The following is a 19,315-nucleotide window of genomic DNA, read 5'->3' as shown; positions in this document are numbered from 1 at the left end:
AGACAAATTGGGTCAATGGGATAACGTTACTTTCTCCAAATAATAAATATAAATATTTTAGGGTTTCACCCAAGAAAAAAGTCTCCATTTTGTCTCTTCTTCTAGGAGGAAGCATGGTGACATCATCAAGAGAGGTATAGCCACCAAATTCAACCTTTGTGTACTTCTCAAACGCCTCAAAAATTGACCAACCCCATTCACGATATCTAATAATAACATTAAAAAAATTAATATATATCATAAAAAATAATATATATAATCAAGATTAAAAAAAGTAATAATAATAATAGAACATACTTTGAATCTTCTGTGATACGATATAGAACAAACAATTATTCAATGGTTTCAGGGCGCAAAAGGTTATGGCGATCAGCATGTTTGATAACAATGTCATGAATATACTCTGAACTCTTGTTTCCTCCATCAAGATTTTCCTCAGAGTAGCCCTGATTTATCAAAAACACTAATATTTATTAAAAAAAACAACTAACATCTGAATAAAAATAAGTCACCACTATAGATCTGTCCAGATTAAGTCTTTAAGTCTATTGAGTCGAAAAGAAACAGCAGCTGAATGATCTTATATAGACAGGATATGGATAATGGACATGGGAAACAATAAAAAACACTTTTTTATGAAAAGAGAAAATAATAAATATTAAAGAAAAAACAAACCTAGATTCACTGACCTGAAATACATTCCTCTCCCCAACAATTGCTCCATTTACAAACTTGGTGTTGTCCCTTGTGATATTTGCTTGTCCAAATACCATTTGGTCAATACCCGTCCCACTAAGTGTTGTTGAGGTCATTAACTAAGAAATACACAAATAAATTGAGGTCATTAACTAACAAATACACAAATAATTTTCAGATCTTATCACAGTAACACTACATACAAGTAACATTCCATTAAGACATTTCCTGTAAGGAAGAGACTGGATAACATGAAAAAGAGAGAAAGGACTATGAGAAACAGATATACATACCTTCTGCCTCCTGAGTCTTTCATTTTCCTCTTCCAAACGTGAGATTTTGTTCTCCAGCTCATGTGTGTAAGTCTGTTAAACAATACAGCATTTTCTCATCACATATTTATAAAATGTAAAATGAGAAAGAAGACAGGAGTTTAGTATCATACCTGTTTTCTTGCTCGAGAGCGTGCAGCAGATTCCCTATTCTTAATCATTCTCTTTTTCCTCCTTTCCACAGTCTTCTCTATCACATCTCCAGAAGTAACTCGTTTCCTTCCAAACTCAGATACACTCCCCATCTAAGGGGTAGGAGACAATGTCATACGTGTCTCCAGATAACCAGTGTCTATTACATTCAGAGGGAGGGGTTGTGGTACTTGATAATGGCCTGACATAACCACCTGTTGCTGTGGAATCTGAGGGATTTGGTAGTTCATCCACTGTGCTTCTGGTGGATCAAGATTCTGCTCATGGTTTTTCTTACCAGGAGAAGAAGATTCAGACACTATCCCTGCCTTGACTAAAAAGTCCTCGAGTGTCATCTCACCAAGAGTAGCTTGTCTCTTACAACTACTAGTATTATTAATGTTACTCTCACTACCATTCGTCTTCTTTTTCTTCTGATCTTGTTGGATATCTTGCCAGACCTCATCGACTGTCTTCTTGGTTAAATCCTTGGTAAATGTAAGGCTCAATTGTCTAGGCAAAGATGAAGCAGAAGCGAGTTGGGTGAGTTCGGAGTAATCAGGGGAGGAGCCATTGTTGATTCATTGATTAGCTTCGGCACTCCAAACATTCTTCAGAAACTCATCAAGGTTCATACTGCTGAAAGGTTTCCCTAAATCGCCTAATTGCTGCTGAACCTCATCTAAAGTTAGGTTATGCAGAGATCCTTGCCTTGACAATCCATCGAACACAGGTTTTTGTGTTCCACCGTTCGATCCCATTGTTTGAGTCCCCATACATGGATCGCCTGACTATCTTACTAATCTCACAAATCAAACTCCAAATACCAATAATCAAAGTAGCAATTAGTAAACGCCTTTTTGTAATTAATCAAAAAAACCCTATATGAACTCCTAATCTGAAATGTTACGGAAAAAAACCCTCAATTCAGACGAATCGGAAACGGAATACTAATCAGAGTTGCATCATGTCGAGTACCAATCTTTAGATTAACAGAAATAGGGGAAAATGAGAAAATCAGCGTTATTTTGAAACAACATTACAGAAGAAGAAGGACGAGAGTATCAAGGCGGGGTTTTTTATTTTTTTGGATTTCATTCCCCCCCTTGGCAATTAAAAAACTGGAGAACGCGCGTTCATAAAGAAAAATATAAAGCGACAGTTTTAGACGACACACTTTTTTATGATAGGTGCCCTCCGTGTTTTTAACTTTATTTGCTGGACACTATTTTTAGGGCACGCACAAAATGCGTGTCCTCTATCCTTCAAACTTTGCAAAACTGACATCATTTTTTAGGGCACACACAAATGCACGTCCTCTATCAGCGAGTGTCATTGTTTGCGCGTCATTAAAGGGCTGTTTTCTAGTAGTGCAATTTTTTTAGAACAGTTAACAAACGCACTCACTATCATACTCCTAAACCAAAGCCATATAATATTTTGTAGCATTAGCCCATTATTAAATAATTTGTTATAATTATATCAAATAAATACATAAAAATATTAATCCTAAACATTCGTATTAGTTTTGTTTAGATATATGAGATTCAAGTTTAAGACTTTCTTAAAAAATTTTAACATCACATATGAATACATAAAACTATATTTTGGGAATGAAACTATTTTAGCATAAGTTGAAAATCCAAATAACAAGAATGATACCGCACACTTAAATATCAAAATACGATGGTTGACATTATTAATACAATGGTTGGAATGTGGTGAATGAGCAAAACTGACAAAACTATGAAATTTTATTGTAGAGAAAAGAAAATTGAATAGTTGGCCTACTATCTCATTTTATTAATCTCTCTTATGTATACATGGTGTTTAGATTATATCACTGTTATTGATTCTTAAGGATAATCATAATAATTACCAAAATAAAATTTAAGATTTCATTTTAATTTGAACGGATATAATCACGTGTTTATGCATGAACGAAGTTAAGCTTCATCAAATCGGCGTAGTTAAGTACCTTATACAACTAGTGTTAAAGGTTGTAACCAATTTTAAAGTTGAGTTAATTTTGAAATAAAAAAACATTTTAGGTCTAAACTGGAAAAAAGTACAAAATGTAGGGTTTTTTATGAAATGAAAATACTTAATTTTCCTTTTGGTAACCTGCTAGAGTCTAAAATAACAAGTAATAGGTAAAAGTTGGGTCTTTTTCGGAAAAGAAAAAAGTTTTAGGTCTAAAAAGAAAAAAAAATCAAAATATAGGGTCTTTTATGGAAATAACCATAATTGTTTATATTAGAATTAGATTTAGAATTTTTGAATTTGTATGACTTTGTGACGATTATTTTTTATTCCAGTTATAATGCTAAGGTTTTTCAAAAAGATAAACGAAACAAGTTCTTCGTCTCATGATAATGAAAAACCACGTGGAAACGATGAGCAACAAACTCCTCCTTCAAAATACATAAAAGTTGATTTAAATACGCTCCACGCGGATCCGGGAGAAAGACCTAGTATGGAACTTTACCATGTAAATCAACAGGATGAAATTAGAAGAGTCTACTAGCAAAAAGGACCTTACCAACCACGGAATCATTCTTTCCAACAAAGAGAGATCGAAGGTAGACTTCGTAGATTTAATCCATCTTGGTTTGATACTTATAAATATTGGATGGAGTATAGTATAAAGCTAGAGGTTGCATTTTGTTTATGTTGTTATCTGTTCAAATCGGAGATTAAAAACCAAGTTGGTTCTGATCATTGTAAAAAATGGATTTTGTAACACCGTAAGTTTTCAAACAAATTTTTCATTTTAAAATCGCATACTTTTCATAACATATTGTATGGAAATCTCGTTTATTCAAATTACAAAACACAGCTCCATTAAAAATCCAGGATCCTCAAAACATAACTCTTCCTCTGGTGTGTACAATCAAGCCGGTGCCTTCTTGCGATCCTCTGAGATACCTGAAACACATAACACATAACATGATAAGCACGAAGCTTAGTGAGTTCCCCAAACTACCACATACAACACATACGCCACTCGAGGCTATAATACGACCCTCCGGTCGATGTGTCTCAGCGGGACCCTCCAGTCCCGTAGCTCGTTGGACCCTCTGGTCCGGTCATAGCTCATCGGACCCTTCGGTCCAGTCTGTGTCGTTGGACCCTTCGGTCCGGTCTATATCGTTGGGCCCTCCGGCCCGGTCTGTTCAACTCATAGCATACATATAACACAATGCACATAATCTCATATATACACATAGCATACAAGACCCTCTCGTCTACACATAAATACCACTCTAGGTAATGTATAGTGAGAAGAATCAACTTGGATGATGATCAGCCCTTATAAACGCTGCTGCTACGCCCCGGCCCCTAACTCTGTGCCAAACCCAAAATTATCCTAATTAGAAACTCGACCCAAACTCTCACTCGTTGGGTCTAAAGGTAGACCACCAACCAGTCCATCAATGACCTATATCCATTGGGCCCACCAAGGCCCAATAATAAATTGGCCTACACAAGGCCCAATTCCCAAACAAAAAGGCAAGCCCAACTCAAGGGCCCAAAGCACAAACCTATGATTCTCTGATCCAAGGCTCTATTGCGTGAAGCCCGAACCCCAGGCCCAACACTCAAGGCCCAACACATCACTTAGCCCAAAAGCCCACAAAGGAGTTACGCGGGGCGTACCTCCTTTTGGTACGCTCAGCGTACTCAAGCATGCACAATTCTGATCGGGGACCTCAGCCCAGTACGCGGGGCGTACTAGAAGTACGCTGGGCGTACTCTCAGTTTTGCTTAAACTAACTTTTGGGTCTTAACCCGTTAAGACCTTAACTCATCTCTTGGATCTGGACTTCCTAACATCTCCTACTCCATAAAGTTAACGACTTTAAGCCTTTGCATGGCTGAAGAAGTCACAAACACACAAAACACTTATTCTCTTTACCCATTAAGCTCTTATCTCATGCATAACTTGGTTCCAACACCCAAGGTCTCATTTTTATGACATTACACCACTAATAAGCTCAAAAGGGGAGGGTCTTAGTCTCTGGAGTTCAGGATCTCATCAAGTCTCCACCTTTTTGGGACAAAACCCTAAAATACCCCATTAACATACTTAAAACAAAAGAGAGGTAAAGTTTGAAGTGTTATACCTCAAAAAGAAGGTCCCAACTCAGATATGCTCGGATCTAGAAGCTTGGACTCCAACTCCTTCTTCTTCAAGGCTTCTACTTCTCCTCAAGGGCACACAAAACTCTCAAAAGCTCTTAAATACACATACAAGCTCCAAGAATGAAGGACTATGGTTTTGGAGGGTTTGCTCTCTGAGAAAGGTGGCCAGGAATGAGGCCATCTCATTCTTTATATAGGGTCACCTCAAATATTAGGGTTTACCTTTTGTGCCTAGTACGCCCAGCGTACCATCTGGTACGCCCAGCGTACTAGGTGGCTCTTGCTTAAGGAATACGCTCATTTGTACGCTAAGCGTACGCATATGTACGCCCAGCGTACTTCGCTGCCACACTTCTCCACTTTAGGGACTCATCTTTCCAAATCTCCAAACTTCCATAGCTTCTTTGATATAACTCCGATTCCAAAGATCCTCATACCTACGGGAAGGTGATGAGATGCCTTACGATTCCAGCAACTCGCCACAACCCGAGACTTCCTCATGCCCGGTTTGTGGCCCACGAACCCTAATCATGGACAATCCGAATCAGGATGTTACAATTCTCCCCCACTTAATTAGATTTCGCCCTCGAAATCGCTTCTTATCAACACTCAGATTGAAACCAAAAAACCCAAGAAGCACCAATAAAAAGGACCTCATATCCCACCACTATCTTTCCATTGATATCTGAGTCCAAACAGGAACTCCCAAATCCAGAACCAAAATCGAACACTCTGCCGCTAAGATACCCCTTTCTGACCTTCCCAAAATCGGAAACTCTAGTCGCTTGGCCCGCCGCCAGACCGCCCACTCATGCTATCACCATGATAGTCGCCCCTTGAACCTCAAACCCTGATAACTCACTGCTCCTCTGATTTCACAAGACAAAATTCAACAATCGGCTATCGATCACTCATACCAATGTACCAAACAATCCGGATCACGCCTCAAGGAACGGACACCAGGGCTCATCCACTGAACTGCTATACTAACCCATCCGAACAGTGAATTCTCAACACTCTACCTTCAGACAAAAGAAAATAATCATGCTCGCTCAGAAGTGTCCTCAGACATGAAAATAACCATAAGCCTCAGCTCCATTTCACATACCCCACAATATGGAATTCATCTCTGAATCCGGCATCTCATTCCATCTACTCAATACACCACTAGAATCAAACTCAACTCGAGAGTCTGGTCTGGCACAAAATTGGAACCACTCATCCCAACGAACACTCAACTCGCGACCCATGACCCGCAACCCACGCGTACCTCACTGATCCACTTCCTTTTGGTCATGAAAACCACCACTCAAATTAGAATATAATGACTTCCGACAATCATGGAGACCCCAGTCTCGCCCCTGGTTCGACCCCAGGCTTCCACAAACTCAAATATTAGGGCTACCCAAGCCTAAAACTCTTCTGCGTCAAGCTCTGATCAGAGAGCACTTCATCACAATATTCTCTTGCTGACTAGTGGGTACTGCGGCTCCCCGCAGTATCATGACGACCTCTCACTAAATAGTGAATACTACGGCTCCCCGTAGCATCACCACAACCTCTCACAGAATAGTGAGTACTACGGCTCCCCGTAGCATCACCACAACCTCTCACTGAATAGTGAGTACTACGGCTCCCCGTAGCATCACCGCAACCTCTCACTGAATAGTGAGTACTATGGCTCCCCGTAGCATCACCACAACCTCCCACTGAATAGTGAGTACTACGGCTCCCCGTAGCATCACCACAACCTCTCACTGAATAGTGAGTACTACGGCTCCCCGTAGCATCACCACACCTCTCTGCACTGACTCATTGAAACTGCAGCTCCCCGCAGTCTTACCGCACTTACCCTTACCACTTCACAATCTCATCCTCAGGTTGACACCATACTGCGATCATTAACTCATGATCTGCGGCCCAGCATAGATAGGTACACACACACCCATCCGGGCTAAGCATCACTACTTCGGACGACCACCGTCGTGACAAGACCTCTTTTTCTCGCTGCAATTCACATTCTCAAATAAGTCCATTTGATGTCAATTAGCTGAAGGCCCCCCACCGGAACCATAGACACTTGATACACCACTCGTCATCTCAAACTCAAACTCAAAATAATCTGAGATTTAGGACGTTAAACTCGGATACCCCCGGAATACCATCACAACGCCTCGCAGTGTCTTGACTCTACCACTGATCTCATACTCATGGCATCATACTCAGATACCGCATTGCTTCCTCGGAACCTCGCAACTGGTCTTTCTCTCGTGCCACTTGTAACTCCGGAATACTCCATCTCCCGAATTAAAACACGGAGAAAATTGCCAACGACTTAGAACATGAAGATGACAATCCGAAACTTTCTCCTCTATTGCTCAAAACTCATGCAAGGATACTCATAACGACCCTGAAGTTGGTTGCCCAATCAACTTCTTCCCTTCCCATACTGCATAACAGCCCAAACATTGAATCATAATTCTTCCACCGCCGAACTAACCCTACGAGCCAACCACCTTGAAGAATTTCCTATCCATCACAAGGTCTCCGATCGATGGCCACTTGCCGTGGAGACATTCATCCTTTACCAAACGTATGTCGCATGCATTATCTCGCTCTGTACCTCGCTTCAATCACCGATAACCCTGATCACATGACTCCGCACTGCAGGTGTCGATATCCAAATCTCCAACCGATCTCGAACAGACCTCTGATCCCCTCAACAAAATACCCGGTTCTCCCCCACTCAGGGTTCGCACCAATTAGCGCACCAACAATCTATCTCTCAGGCTGTTTCCACTAGTAACAGCGCACCTACTCTTGGAAGGTGCTACGCAACGCTCGATGATCCCCCTGACAGAGACCAAGCAACTCCAAAAACCCTGAATCTCATATGAAATCCTCAGAACTTCCAATCATGACTGCCTCTTAGTCATTCAGAATCTCACACCATTCCATCATCGGACATCTCAACTGCCCAGTCGTAACCCTGACTCTCAGGCTGAAAGTAACGAACTAACATATTCCTCATCCTCGACTCTCCAACCAACGTACCATCACGTGGGTTGTAGTAAGAGTGGAGTCCTCATTACCACACTCGATACTCATCATAGACAATAAGAGCCACCGCCCCAATATCCTCTTCTCGATCGACTGTCGCTGTAGCTAATACATTCCCTACTATGCTCAAATAGGGTGTATCTTTGCCCTTAACTATCTTCGTCCCCGCTGACAACCTGCTCATGCTCTAACATCACCTATCGGTAGACATATTGCCCAAATACTCTGATGAAAGATCGTAACCAAAGCTACCCCACAGGGCTCGCCCCCAACCTTGGAAACCGAAAATCTCAATACCTCTCAAGTTTCCTACAAGAACATAAATAGCACCGCTCAGGTCACAAAAAATGACATCTCCACCATCGGCCGGTTGCTCGGCCCCGACCGTTTTCTCCCGTAACGTACCATCTCTACTCATCCCCGAGTCTTGCGACTCCAACTGGCATCTCACAAACAATCCCTCTGAGCTAACTCGATTTCACTTTTAAGGGATGCTTGTTCATCATGGCCCTCTGGCCCCATATTCTTTCACATCTGATCTCAGTCTAGATAATCACAACGGAATAACTGGTAGAACCAGTAACACTAACCGCCACGGGTCATGGTACTCGAACCATGTGCCCACCTCTCGATCTGCTATGAATCATGGTACCCGAACCATGTTATCTCTTCTCAATCCGCTACGAATCATGGTACTCAAACCATGACATCACCTCTCGATCTGCTACAAATCATGGTACTCGAACCATGAAATCACCTCTCGATCTGCTACAAATCATGGTACTCGAACCATGAAATCACCTCTCGATCTGCTACGTAAAACCTCCGGACTGTTCCCTGTATCGAGTATGGGTCCTCTACTTTCAGTAGTACGGGCCCATACTACTTGCCACATCTACCCATACTTTCCACACGGACCATCCCCGGGTTCCTAAGTAGCTGCTCGACCTTCTCAATCACCAACCCCGTCATGCATGTTCGCTCCTCTGCGAAATATCCTACTCTGTCAGTGTACTCATCTGACTAGGGTCACCCTTTCCTAGGCTCTTCCTAGGTTCTCACACTTCTCTGCCATCAGCTGCTGAAGAACTCTTTATGATGCCAGCCATCTACCTCCTAAGTATCGTCATATTCACTTAGTAGCTGACTCTCATCATCAAGAGTTCCACAAAGCACGAAGCAAGCAGCATTCGGGCATCGAATAATCTCTACCAACATGTAAAACCACTCTAGGCTATTATCCTACTTGCTCTCCTCATACACGTAGGATACCACCGAACTCAAGCCACTTCACCCCCACGTGGGCATCTGACTACCCTCTCAGTAGACTCCACAAATGCTCATCTAGGTATCTCTCCTAGATTACTCCTCTACTCAAATCCCTCTCTAAAAAGGATTCCTGCTGGATACTCTTACTCAGCACATACTCAAAAGCACATTACAGATAACAGTAACTCCTAGGCTAAGGCATCACATATCAGGCCACTCTAGTCCTAACATATGAAATACCTAGCCTATCTCTAGCATGCATAATATCTCATAGAATATCTCATAAATATCTCATAATACAAACGTAAGGGTATTTTGGGAAATCACCGTTCGGGCTCTGGCTGATTGTACACACTGCTCCTTCTCATTTTCTCTTAGAAACTCTTGTTCGCTTTAGAAAAATCATTTCTTTGAAAGTTTTTCTCAAATCCTCAGTTTGAGTCCAGATTTACCTGAAGGTGAATCCGAATCCCTCAAACCAAGGCTCTGATACCAACTTGTAACACCGTAAGTTTTCAAACAAATTTTTCATTTTAAAATCGCATACTTTTCATAACATATTGTATGGAAATCTCGTTTATTCAAATTACAAAACACAGCTCCATTAAAAATCCAGGATCCTCAAAACATAACTCTTCCTCTGGTGTGTACAATCAAGCTGGTGCCTTCTTGCGATCCTCTGAGATACCTGAAACACATAACACATAACACGGTAAGCACGAAGCTTAGTGAGTTCCTCAAACTACCACATACAACACATACGCCACTCGAGGCTATAATACGACCCTCCGGTCGATGTGTCTCAGCGGGACCCTCCAGTCCCGTAGCTCGTTGGACCCTCTGGTCCGGTCATAGCTCATATGACCCTTCGGTCCAGTCTGTGTCGTTGGACCCTTCGGTCCGGTCTATATCATTGGGCCCTCCGGCCCGGTCTGTTCAACTCATAGCATACATATAACACAATGCACATAATCTCATATATACACATAGCATACAAGACCCTCTGGTCTACACATAAATACCACTCTAGGTAATGTATAGTGAGAAGACTCACCTTGGATGATGATCAGCCCCTATAAACGATGCTGCTACGCCCCGGCCCCTAACTCTGTGCCAAACCTAAAATTATCCTAATTAGAAACTCGACCCAAACTCTCACTCGTTGGGTCTAAAGGTAGACCACCAACCAGTCCATCAATGACCTATATCCATTAGGCCCACCAAGGCCCAATAATAAATTGGCCCACACAAGGCCCAATTCCCAAACAAAAAGGCAAGCCCAACTCAAGGGCCCAAAGCACAAACCTATGATTCTCTGATCCAAGGCTCTATTGCGTGAAGCCCGAACCCCAGGCCCAACACATCACTTAGCCCAAAAGCCCACAGAGGAGTTACGCGGGGCGTACCTCCTTTTGGTACGCTCAGCGTACTCAAGCATGCACAATTCTGATCGGGGACCTCAGCCCAGTACGCGGGGCGTACTAGAAGTACGTTGGGCGTACTCTCAGTTTTGCTTAAACTAATTTCTGGGTCTTAACCCATTAAGACCTTAACTCATCTCTTGAATCTGGACTTCCTAACATCTCCTACTCCATAAAGTTAACGACTTTAAGCCTTTGCATGGCTGAAGAAGTCACAAACACACAAAACACTTATTCTCTTTACCCATTAAGCTCTTATCTCATGCATAACTTGGTTCCAACACCCAAGGTCTCATTTTTATGACATTACACCACTAATAAGCTCAAAAGGGGAGGGTCTTAGTCTCTGGAGTTCAGGATCTCATCAAGTCTCCACCTTTTTAGGACAAAACCCTAAAATACCCCATTAACATACTTAAAACAAAAGAGAGGTAAAGTTTGAAGCTTTATACCTCAAAAAGAAGCTCCCAACTCAGATATGCTCGGATCTAGAAGCTTGGACTCCAACTCCTTCTTCTTCAAGGCTTCTACTTCTCCTCAAGGGCACACAAAACTCTCAAAAGCTCTTAAATACACATACAAGCTCCAAGAATGAAGGACTAGGGTTTTGGAGGGTTTGCTCTCTGAGAAAGGTGGCTAGGAATGAGGCCATCTCATTCTTTATATAGGGTCACCTCAAATATTAGGGTTTACCTTTTGTGCCTAGTACGCCCAGCGTACTAGGTGGCTCTTGCTTAAGGAATACGCGCATTTGTACGCTAAGCGTACGCATACGTACGCCCAGCGTACTTCACTGCCACACTTCTCCACTTTAGGGACTCATCTTGCCAAATCTTCAAACTTCCATAGCTTCTTTGATATAACTCCGATTCCAAAGATCCTCATACCTACGAGAAGGTGATGAGATGCCTTACGATTCCAGCAACTCGCCACAACCCGAGACTTCCTCATGCCCGGTTCGTGGCCCACGAACCCTAATCATGGACAATCCGAATCAGGATGTTACAGATTTAATAATTGGAATAAGAGATTGAGTTTGGATCTTCATAATGATGGAATTCCACGTAATATGGCAGTCCAAAAATGTAAAATTTTGATGAACCAAAAACAATCCATAGCCACTGCTTTTGATAAGCAAAGCGATTTGATGAAAAATGATCACCGTATCAGATTAAATGCTTCTATTGATTGTGTCAGATTCTTATCGCGACAAGGATTATCTTTTAGGGGTCATGATGAAACCGAAGACTCGATTAATAAAGGTAATTTTCTTGAGCTTCTTCAATTCTATGTCGACCGAAATGATAAAGTAGGTCGTGTTGTTTTAAAGAATGCTCCAAAAAATTTACAAATGAAAAGTAGCTCTATTCAAAAAGACATAGTACATGCGGCGGCAAAGGAAACTATCAAAGTTATCATGAAAGATATTGGAGATGATTTTTTTGCTATTTTAGTAGACGAGTCTCGTGACGTGTCTTGTAAAGAGCAAATAACATTGGTTTTGCGGTTCGTGAATAGTCAAGGGGCTGTTATGGAGAGATTTATTGGCATAAAACATGTTAGTGACACTTTAGCATTGTCACTTTAAAGAAATTTATTCATTTTTGTCAGAATGTGGATTAAGTCCACATATGATCCAAGGGCAAGGTTATGATGGAGCTAGTAACATGAGAGGTGCATTTAATGGAGTGGAGACCTTGATTATGAAAGAAATGGAATTTGCACATTTTATTCATTGTTTTGCTCATCAGTTACAGTTAGCACTTGTGTTTGTTACAAAGAATCACTCTGACATTAATGATTTTTTTGAGTTGATTTCTCGTTTGTTAAACATGATTGGATCTTCTTATAAGCGTCAGGACATGTTAAGAGATAAACGGTCAACAAAAGTGGTGGAAGCATTAGCTGCAGGTTTCTTTTATTTTGTCTATTTGTTTTATGCTAATTGACATTGTTTTCTTGCTAATTTTTGTATATTATTTACTTTAATTTTAGGTGACATCCAAAGTGGTACAGGTTTGAATCAAGAAGTTGGTATCAAACGACCCGATGATACTCGTTCGGGTTCGGATTATGGTTCACTCGTAAACATCAAGAGAATATATTTTTCAATTTGTGAAGTACTCGAAGACATTATAAAATATAGTAATTGTCAAGATCATAAAGCCGAAGCACATCGTCTTTTGAAGTCGTTACAAACATTTGATTTTATATTTTGCCTACACTTGATGGTTGATATCTTAGGGGTCACAAATGATTTGAACACCACGTTACAAAAGAAAGACCAAAATATTGTAAATGTCATGCATCAAGTGAGGTCCTCTAAGGATAGACTCAAACAAATTAGGAATGAAGGTTGGGAGGCACTTTTAAACGATGTTAGTTTATTCTGCGAAAAATGTGATATTGAGATTTTTGAGTATGGAAGATCCATATTACGATGGATTAAGTCGTCGCAAAGATTTATAGGTTAGCAACTAGAAAGTTTATTTATTTTCACAACTTTCCTAATTAACTATTAACAACTATTTCTGTTTAACTCACAGGTTAATTGTTTGCACCACTACAAAGTTGATATATTTGTTGCGGTCATAGATATGTAATCTCAGGAGCTCAATAATCACTTTAATGAAACAAACACAACATTACTTGTTTCGATGACTTCTTTGTGCCCAAGTAAGTCTTTTCAAGCATTTAATGTGGAGGCACTGCTCAAAATGGCTAAATTTTATCCTAACGAGTTCCCAGAACATGACCTTGGAACACTTAGAGCAAATCTTCAAAACTATATTATGGATGTACGTGGAGATGAAATGTTTAATAACTTGAAGGGAATTGGAAACTTGGCAAAGATGATGGTTGAAACAAACAAGAATACCATATATCCGATGGTATATCTTCTAGTAAAATTAGCATTGATTTTACCCGTTGCAACATCAACCGTGGAACGAGCATTTTCAACGATGAAATTGATAAAAAATGATTTGTGCAATAAGATGAGTGATCAGTTTATGAATGATTGTCTAGTGTCATATATTGAGAAAGATGTACTATATGATATTAGCAACAATGCAATTATAGATTATTTTCAAAATATGTCAAGTCGTCGTGAACAGTTGTAGGACATTTACTAATAGCTTTTCAACTATGTTTGATATTTGGTGTTAAAGTTAATAATATATTTGCTATGATAGTATCATTGACGATCCAACCCGATAAAAAATAAATTTTCATTCGTTGATTTTATCACTCTATTTAAGGTAGACACTTGTGAGTTTCAATCCTAGATTCGCCACTGATTTCTTTTTTATTTTTTGATTTACAATAATTTATAAATAAAATAGTTAAGTAAATTTAAGATAAATTAAAAAATATAATATAGTATTTTTATATAAAGACCAACAACACAACAAAAATATATCATAAAAACTATAAAAACTGTTCGTATGTTAAAATAGTTATGAACCAAAAACAATAAAAATATCTTCTAAACTCTTCTTCGTGTATTAAAATAGTTATAACCAAAAATACAAATTATATATATATATATATATATATATATATATATATATATATATATATATATATATATATATATATATATATATATATATATGGACGATTTTTGTGATTTAGCCTATTTTCTTTATTTAAGATGAATAAAAATATCTTCTGCGATTGCCAATTCTAGAAGGGCAAAACAGGCTGCTATCCTCCTACCATAAACAAATATCTATGCAATAATAATATGGGCCTACTGGGGTTTATTTTTGACTCCCTTCTAATTTATTTTAAACCGTTGTATTTGATTTTTTTCATAAAACTGAAAGCATTTCGATTGAACAAAGTGTACATCTAACGAATGCCAAATGTCATAATAAAAATTAGGGTGTTATTATTTTGGTATGATTGTTAATAAAAGAAAAAGGAATTGGTTTCAACCCAAACCGAACTGAGAAACTAAAAACAAGATTCGCACTTAAAATTCGATTTTCGGATCCTTTACAAGTATTGAACAGGCAAAGTTGATAATGACAATACTTCACACAATTTAATTTCGATATGTTATGTTATGGTGGGGTGAAATGAATTTATAACAATATATTTAGGTTATTTTTTGGATAATGACAAAAATGATTTTCCAAAATGTCCATTTATTTATATCTAACAAGATTTTTATATATTTTCTAAAATCGCCCGTACGAAATTCCATATTTAGGACTAAGGTTTCGGATTTTGGAATACACTTTTTTTTTGGATTTAGAAATGAATTCTACATTTAAAAGACATTTTCGATTAAAAGGGATTTTGGAATACACTTTTTTTTTTGGATTTTGAAATGAGTTCTACATTTAAAAGACATTTCGATTAAAAGAGTCAACGAAGTTTTGATATAAACATAGACTTAGGATAAGGTTACATGTCAATTTGATTAAGTTACAACTAACATCGACCAATTTGTTATATTAAACTGTATGGTGTCAGTAAGATTCAATTTTTTGTTAAGCTATCAAGAGTAGAATGATGATGCACTCTTGATCAAATGGCTTGAGCTCTCAAATTGATGTGCCTAGACAAAGAAATCAATTATTTCGTAGCTGATAATGTTTTATTCAAGCTAGGTTTCTAGTCTGTTGGACAGATAAAAACCTAGGCCGGTGTTTCTTTAGTTGCTTACATTTTCAAAATTCAAATCAAAATTGTGAGTATTTTGAGACGTCTAATGAATGATTACATAATAGTTGGCACACATAGAATTTTGTTGGAAATGCACAAGAAGTTGAATGATATAATTGAGCACCATCCCTAGTGAATCCAACGTCTAAAATCTAACCCAAGCAAACATAGTATGATGTTTTCGATTAAGGTTCTAATATTTTTGTGTGTCTTTTCTGTTACATCCAGTTTCAGGATGTTCCTTATTTCGGTATGGTGGACTTTAATCCGATTAAGAGAAGGTCTCGGGTTTAAAGGCTAGAAGTTTGAACCTTAAAGGAATGAGGTCTTGGGCTAAGAGTTTAAGACTTTAGGAAAAAGGTTGATTTTTGTGCAGAAAGGCAGTTTGGGCTTAAGCTAATTGGGCCTTGGTGGTCAGGCCAATCACGACGTGATCTTTAAGGATTCACGACGTAAATCCTTGGTAGCCCAAGCGCACTTCGTTTTTAGGGTTTAATGCCATAATGTCTCTGTGTTATAGGTCATTTGCAGCCTCTATCACATCAGAGAGCTCCTTGGGAGCAAACCCTAGCTTCCATATTTTCCCTTCTCCATTCCTTACAAGTTTTGATGTTCTTGGAAGCCTTATTTGGAAGATTGTAGAAGAAGAAAGATCATTTGGTGTTTGTGAGTTGTCTTCACTAGATTTCATCTTCATGCAAACAACATTTGGACCTTCGTATGATGTAAAGCTTCCACCTTTATGCTTATTTGCTGCTAGGTCAAGGTTTTGGTTGGTTTTGTGGTGTCATCTTTGTCCATTTATGATGTTCTTGGAGTTTGGAGAACTCTAGAACCACTTAAGTGATTTAACCAACTTCTGGACTTGCTTAGTATTGGAAAGATGGTTGTGCATGTGAAACGACCCAAAAATATAATCCAAAATTTCATTTTTAATTTAAATAAACGGTATTCCAAAAATATTATCCATACAACCCAAATGAAAATAAGTATATCAAACATCATAACAATCAGAGGGATATCTCAAAAAGCGGAATCCATGTGGTGTGTGCGATGCAATCAACCCGAGCTCTTCCCCTTGGAACCAGAAGTACTTGAAACATAAATTGAAAACCGTAGGCACAAAGCTTAGTGACTTCCCTAAACTACCCCATACCATACATAATAAATCACATATTGGGCCCCCGCCCTACATTGGGCCCCGCCCGACATCGAGCTCCGCTCGATATACAAATCTGTTATTCTTAGGCCCCGCCTGACATCGAGCCCAACCCACTATACACATACGATACATATCACTTAATCATGCTAACACATACAATGATCATAAAGAAAAGCATACGATTTAATCATGGGGCCTCGCCCGACATCGAGCCCCACCCGGTATACATAGCAACACATAACGCATGTAAGGGTCACACAGACTCCAACCATCCTAACATAAACAACAAGGGCCGATATGATGGGTTTTAGGTAAAACAAATAAACTAGAAAAACAATTCCTAAGTTCACATGCAACCTACTTTGGATCTATGTTTTAACTATTGAACATATAACTTTGAATTGCAAAACAAGAACCCTAGAGGAGAGAGGCTATTTTCGAAAATAGTAAACTAGGGTTTAGGGTTTACATACCTTTCAATTGTTATAGCAAACAATTGATATTCCCTTGATCTTGATCTTGATCTTCTTGGAAGCTTTAGCACCACAAGTGTAATGCCTCTAATGGAATCACACCCAATGACTAGCAAGAAGGAAAGTAGAAGAAGAGAGAGGAGAGAGGGAGTATGCAAAATCTCGGCCTTAGGGTTTCTTCAAAAGAAAGAGTCACCAAAAACATGAACCAGGAGGCTCCTTATATAGCTGAGGGATCTAGGGTTTAAGGGAAACCCTAGTTATCCTTTGCTTAGGGCCTAAGCAAACCCAAGGGCCTTATCCAAGCCCCTATGGACGAAATTATTAGGGTTTCCCCTAAAGATTTCGTCCACCCTCTTCCAAGGGGGTTCTAGAGCCTTCCACTCAACTATTAGATAATTGCAAACTAGTCCCTGCACCTTATAATTAATTCTTTTAACCCCAAAATCAATTCTGATTAATTTCTGGCTAACAATTAATTAAACATAATGATTTCTAATTAATATATTAATCCATTAACATATTAATAAATCATTTATATATATATTAATTAATCTTATAAATTAATATCTCTCCTTTCATAATTTCCTTGTCCAGTTGCTAGGTTGAGGGCAACCCAAAAGGACTGTGCTGCTATCAATTCAAGTACATACCAATTATAGTTAAGGGCTTAGACACCTAATCCAACAGTCTCCCACTTGGATAAGTCTGTAACTATAATTGCTAGTATGCCTTCTAAATTTGACCAGCAAATTGTAGCTTCCAAAAAGCTGCTGTCGAACTCTGACCCAGTCAGTTATGTGTCCTAAGATAAGTGATCATATAATCCTTCGTTCTGCTTGATATCCCCAGACAAAAGACATGGAATGTAATCAATCTGTTTGTCCAGAATCTATGTTTCCCGATTCCTGATTTGTGATGATGTAGGACTTCTAATCGAACACATCAATTTAGTCCTGGCTGGGCCCAGCACATAAGTCAACACCAAATCATCGAGGGGCTCACAGATATCGCTTTTTCCTGTTAGGGCAAAAGGAACGAATAAACGTTGACTCATATGCTTGTATCTTTTACTCATCAAATTATGCATGACAATACGTTTTATAACACCAAGTTACTGATGCGTTTTCGTATCACCAATGCACAACCGACTTGTAAATTACAACTCATATATCTTCGTTTCAAGATTATAAGATATTATCGTCTCAGTATTACTCGTGATGAATTCCATGAAGTAATACTCTGAGCGTGGGTTTATCCAATACTCAAATCTCAATTTCTGAGTACTCATGAACATTGCAGCAATTCTGTTGCCATGTCTATCCTTAGACAATCTGCAATCCAATTCATGACAGTCTTAATTCACTACTTACTTCCAAGAGTACGAGCGACTGTGGAGTTTGAATAATCTCATTATTCAGGAAGTAAAACATGCAAAAATGAAACACAATAATAAACAATTGACAAAAGGTAGTAGCCAAACTTATAAATAATACTTTATTATTTAATCACCAAAAGTCAATTACATTTACTTTGTTACAAGTTTCAAAAACTAATCTAACTACTAAAACTAATATCATCTTTCAGTCCTATGCTCCGAGCATGCTGAATATGCTTAGCCCTACTCAGACCCTTTGTGAGGGGATCTGCTGGGTTATCTTCAGATGACACCCTCTTTACTATAAGATGGCCTTCTTCAACTCTATGTCTGATGAAATGGTACTTTCTGTCGATATGTCTGGTCTTACCATGATCTCTCGGTTCCTTTGTCAAGGCAACCGCTCCTTCATTATCGCAGAACAGTTCCATAGACTCCTGGATGGTTGGAACAACTCCGAGATCCCCGATGAAGTTCCTCAACCAAGCTGCTTCTTTCGACGCTTCACTTGCTGCAATGTACTCTGATTCACAAGTAGAATCAGCCACCGTATTTTGCTTGGAACTCTT

General features: G+C 39.1%; 2 protein-coding genes and 1 pseudogene across 3 annotated transcripts; 2 read left to right on the top strand and 1 right to left on the bottom strand.

The window, feature by feature from the left end:
• Nucleotides 1–454: 454 nt before the first annotated feature.
• Nucleotides 455–2,157, bottom strand: LOC145121283 (ABSCISIC ACID-INSENSITIVE 5-like protein 2; annotated as a pseudogene). The gene is made up of 4 exons (XR_013714582.1): nucleotides 1,142–2,157; nucleotides 900–1,061; nucleotides 690–815; nucleotides 455–463 (listed from the first exon to the last, which is right to left on the bottom strand). The product of XR_013714582.1 is annotated as an ABSCISIC ACID-INSENSITIVE 5-like protein 2 (transcript).
• A 9,968-nt stretch (nucleotides 2,158–12,125) lies between these two features.
• LOC145121282 (uncharacterized) lies at nucleotides 12,126–13,607 on the top strand. Its single transcript, XM_079057058.1, has 4 exons — nucleotides 12,126–12,603; nucleotides 12,668–12,967; nucleotides 13,052–13,525; nucleotides 13,603–13,607. The coding sequence occupies exons 1-4, from the start codon at nucleotides 12,126–12,128 to the stop codon at nucleotides 13,605–13,607; spliced, it is 1,257 nt and encodes a 418-aa protein (XP_078913184.1).
• A 166-nt stretch (nucleotides 13,608–13,773) lies between these two features.
• LOC145121281 (uncharacterized) lies at nucleotides 13,774–14,178 on the top strand. The gene has a single exon (XM_079057057.1). The coding sequence runs from the start codon at nucleotides 13,774–13,776 to the stop codon at nucleotides 14,176–14,178; it is 405 nt and encodes a 134-aa protein (XP_078913183.1).
• Nucleotides 14,179–19,315: the final 5,137 nt, after the last annotated feature.

The sequence above is a fragment of the Lactuca virosa genome, chromosome 6 (assembly GCF_052849685.1).
Source record: "Lactuca virosa cultivar CGN04683 chromosome 6, Lactuca_virosa_CGN04683_v6, whole genome shotgun sequence".
NCBI classification, from domain to species: Eukaryota; Viridiplantae; Streptophyta; class Magnoliopsida; order Asterales; family Asteraceae; genus Lactuca; species Lactuca virosa.
Note: the sequence above shows the minus strand (reverse complement) of the source record. Positions and strands in the feature narration are given on the sequence as shown.

Bases quoted from the DNA above. Each gene is read 5' to 3' on its own strand.
- LOC145121281 (XM_079057057.1), top strand. From the start codon at position 13,774: ATGGCTAAATTTTATCCTAACGAGTTCCCAGAACATGACCTTGGAACA.
- LOC145121282 (XM_079057058.1), top strand. From the start codon at position 12,126: ATGGCAGTCCAAAAATGTAAAATTTTGATGAACCAAAAACAATCCATA. The intron at 12,604-12,667 runs GCATAAAACATG...CATTTTTGTCAG, and splicing joins TGTTATGGAGAGATTTATTG to AATGTGGATTAAGTCCACAT. The intron at 12,968-13,051 runs GTTTCTTTTATT...CTTTAATTTTAG, and splicing joins GGTGGAAGCATTAGCTGCAG to GTGACATCCAAAGTGGTACA.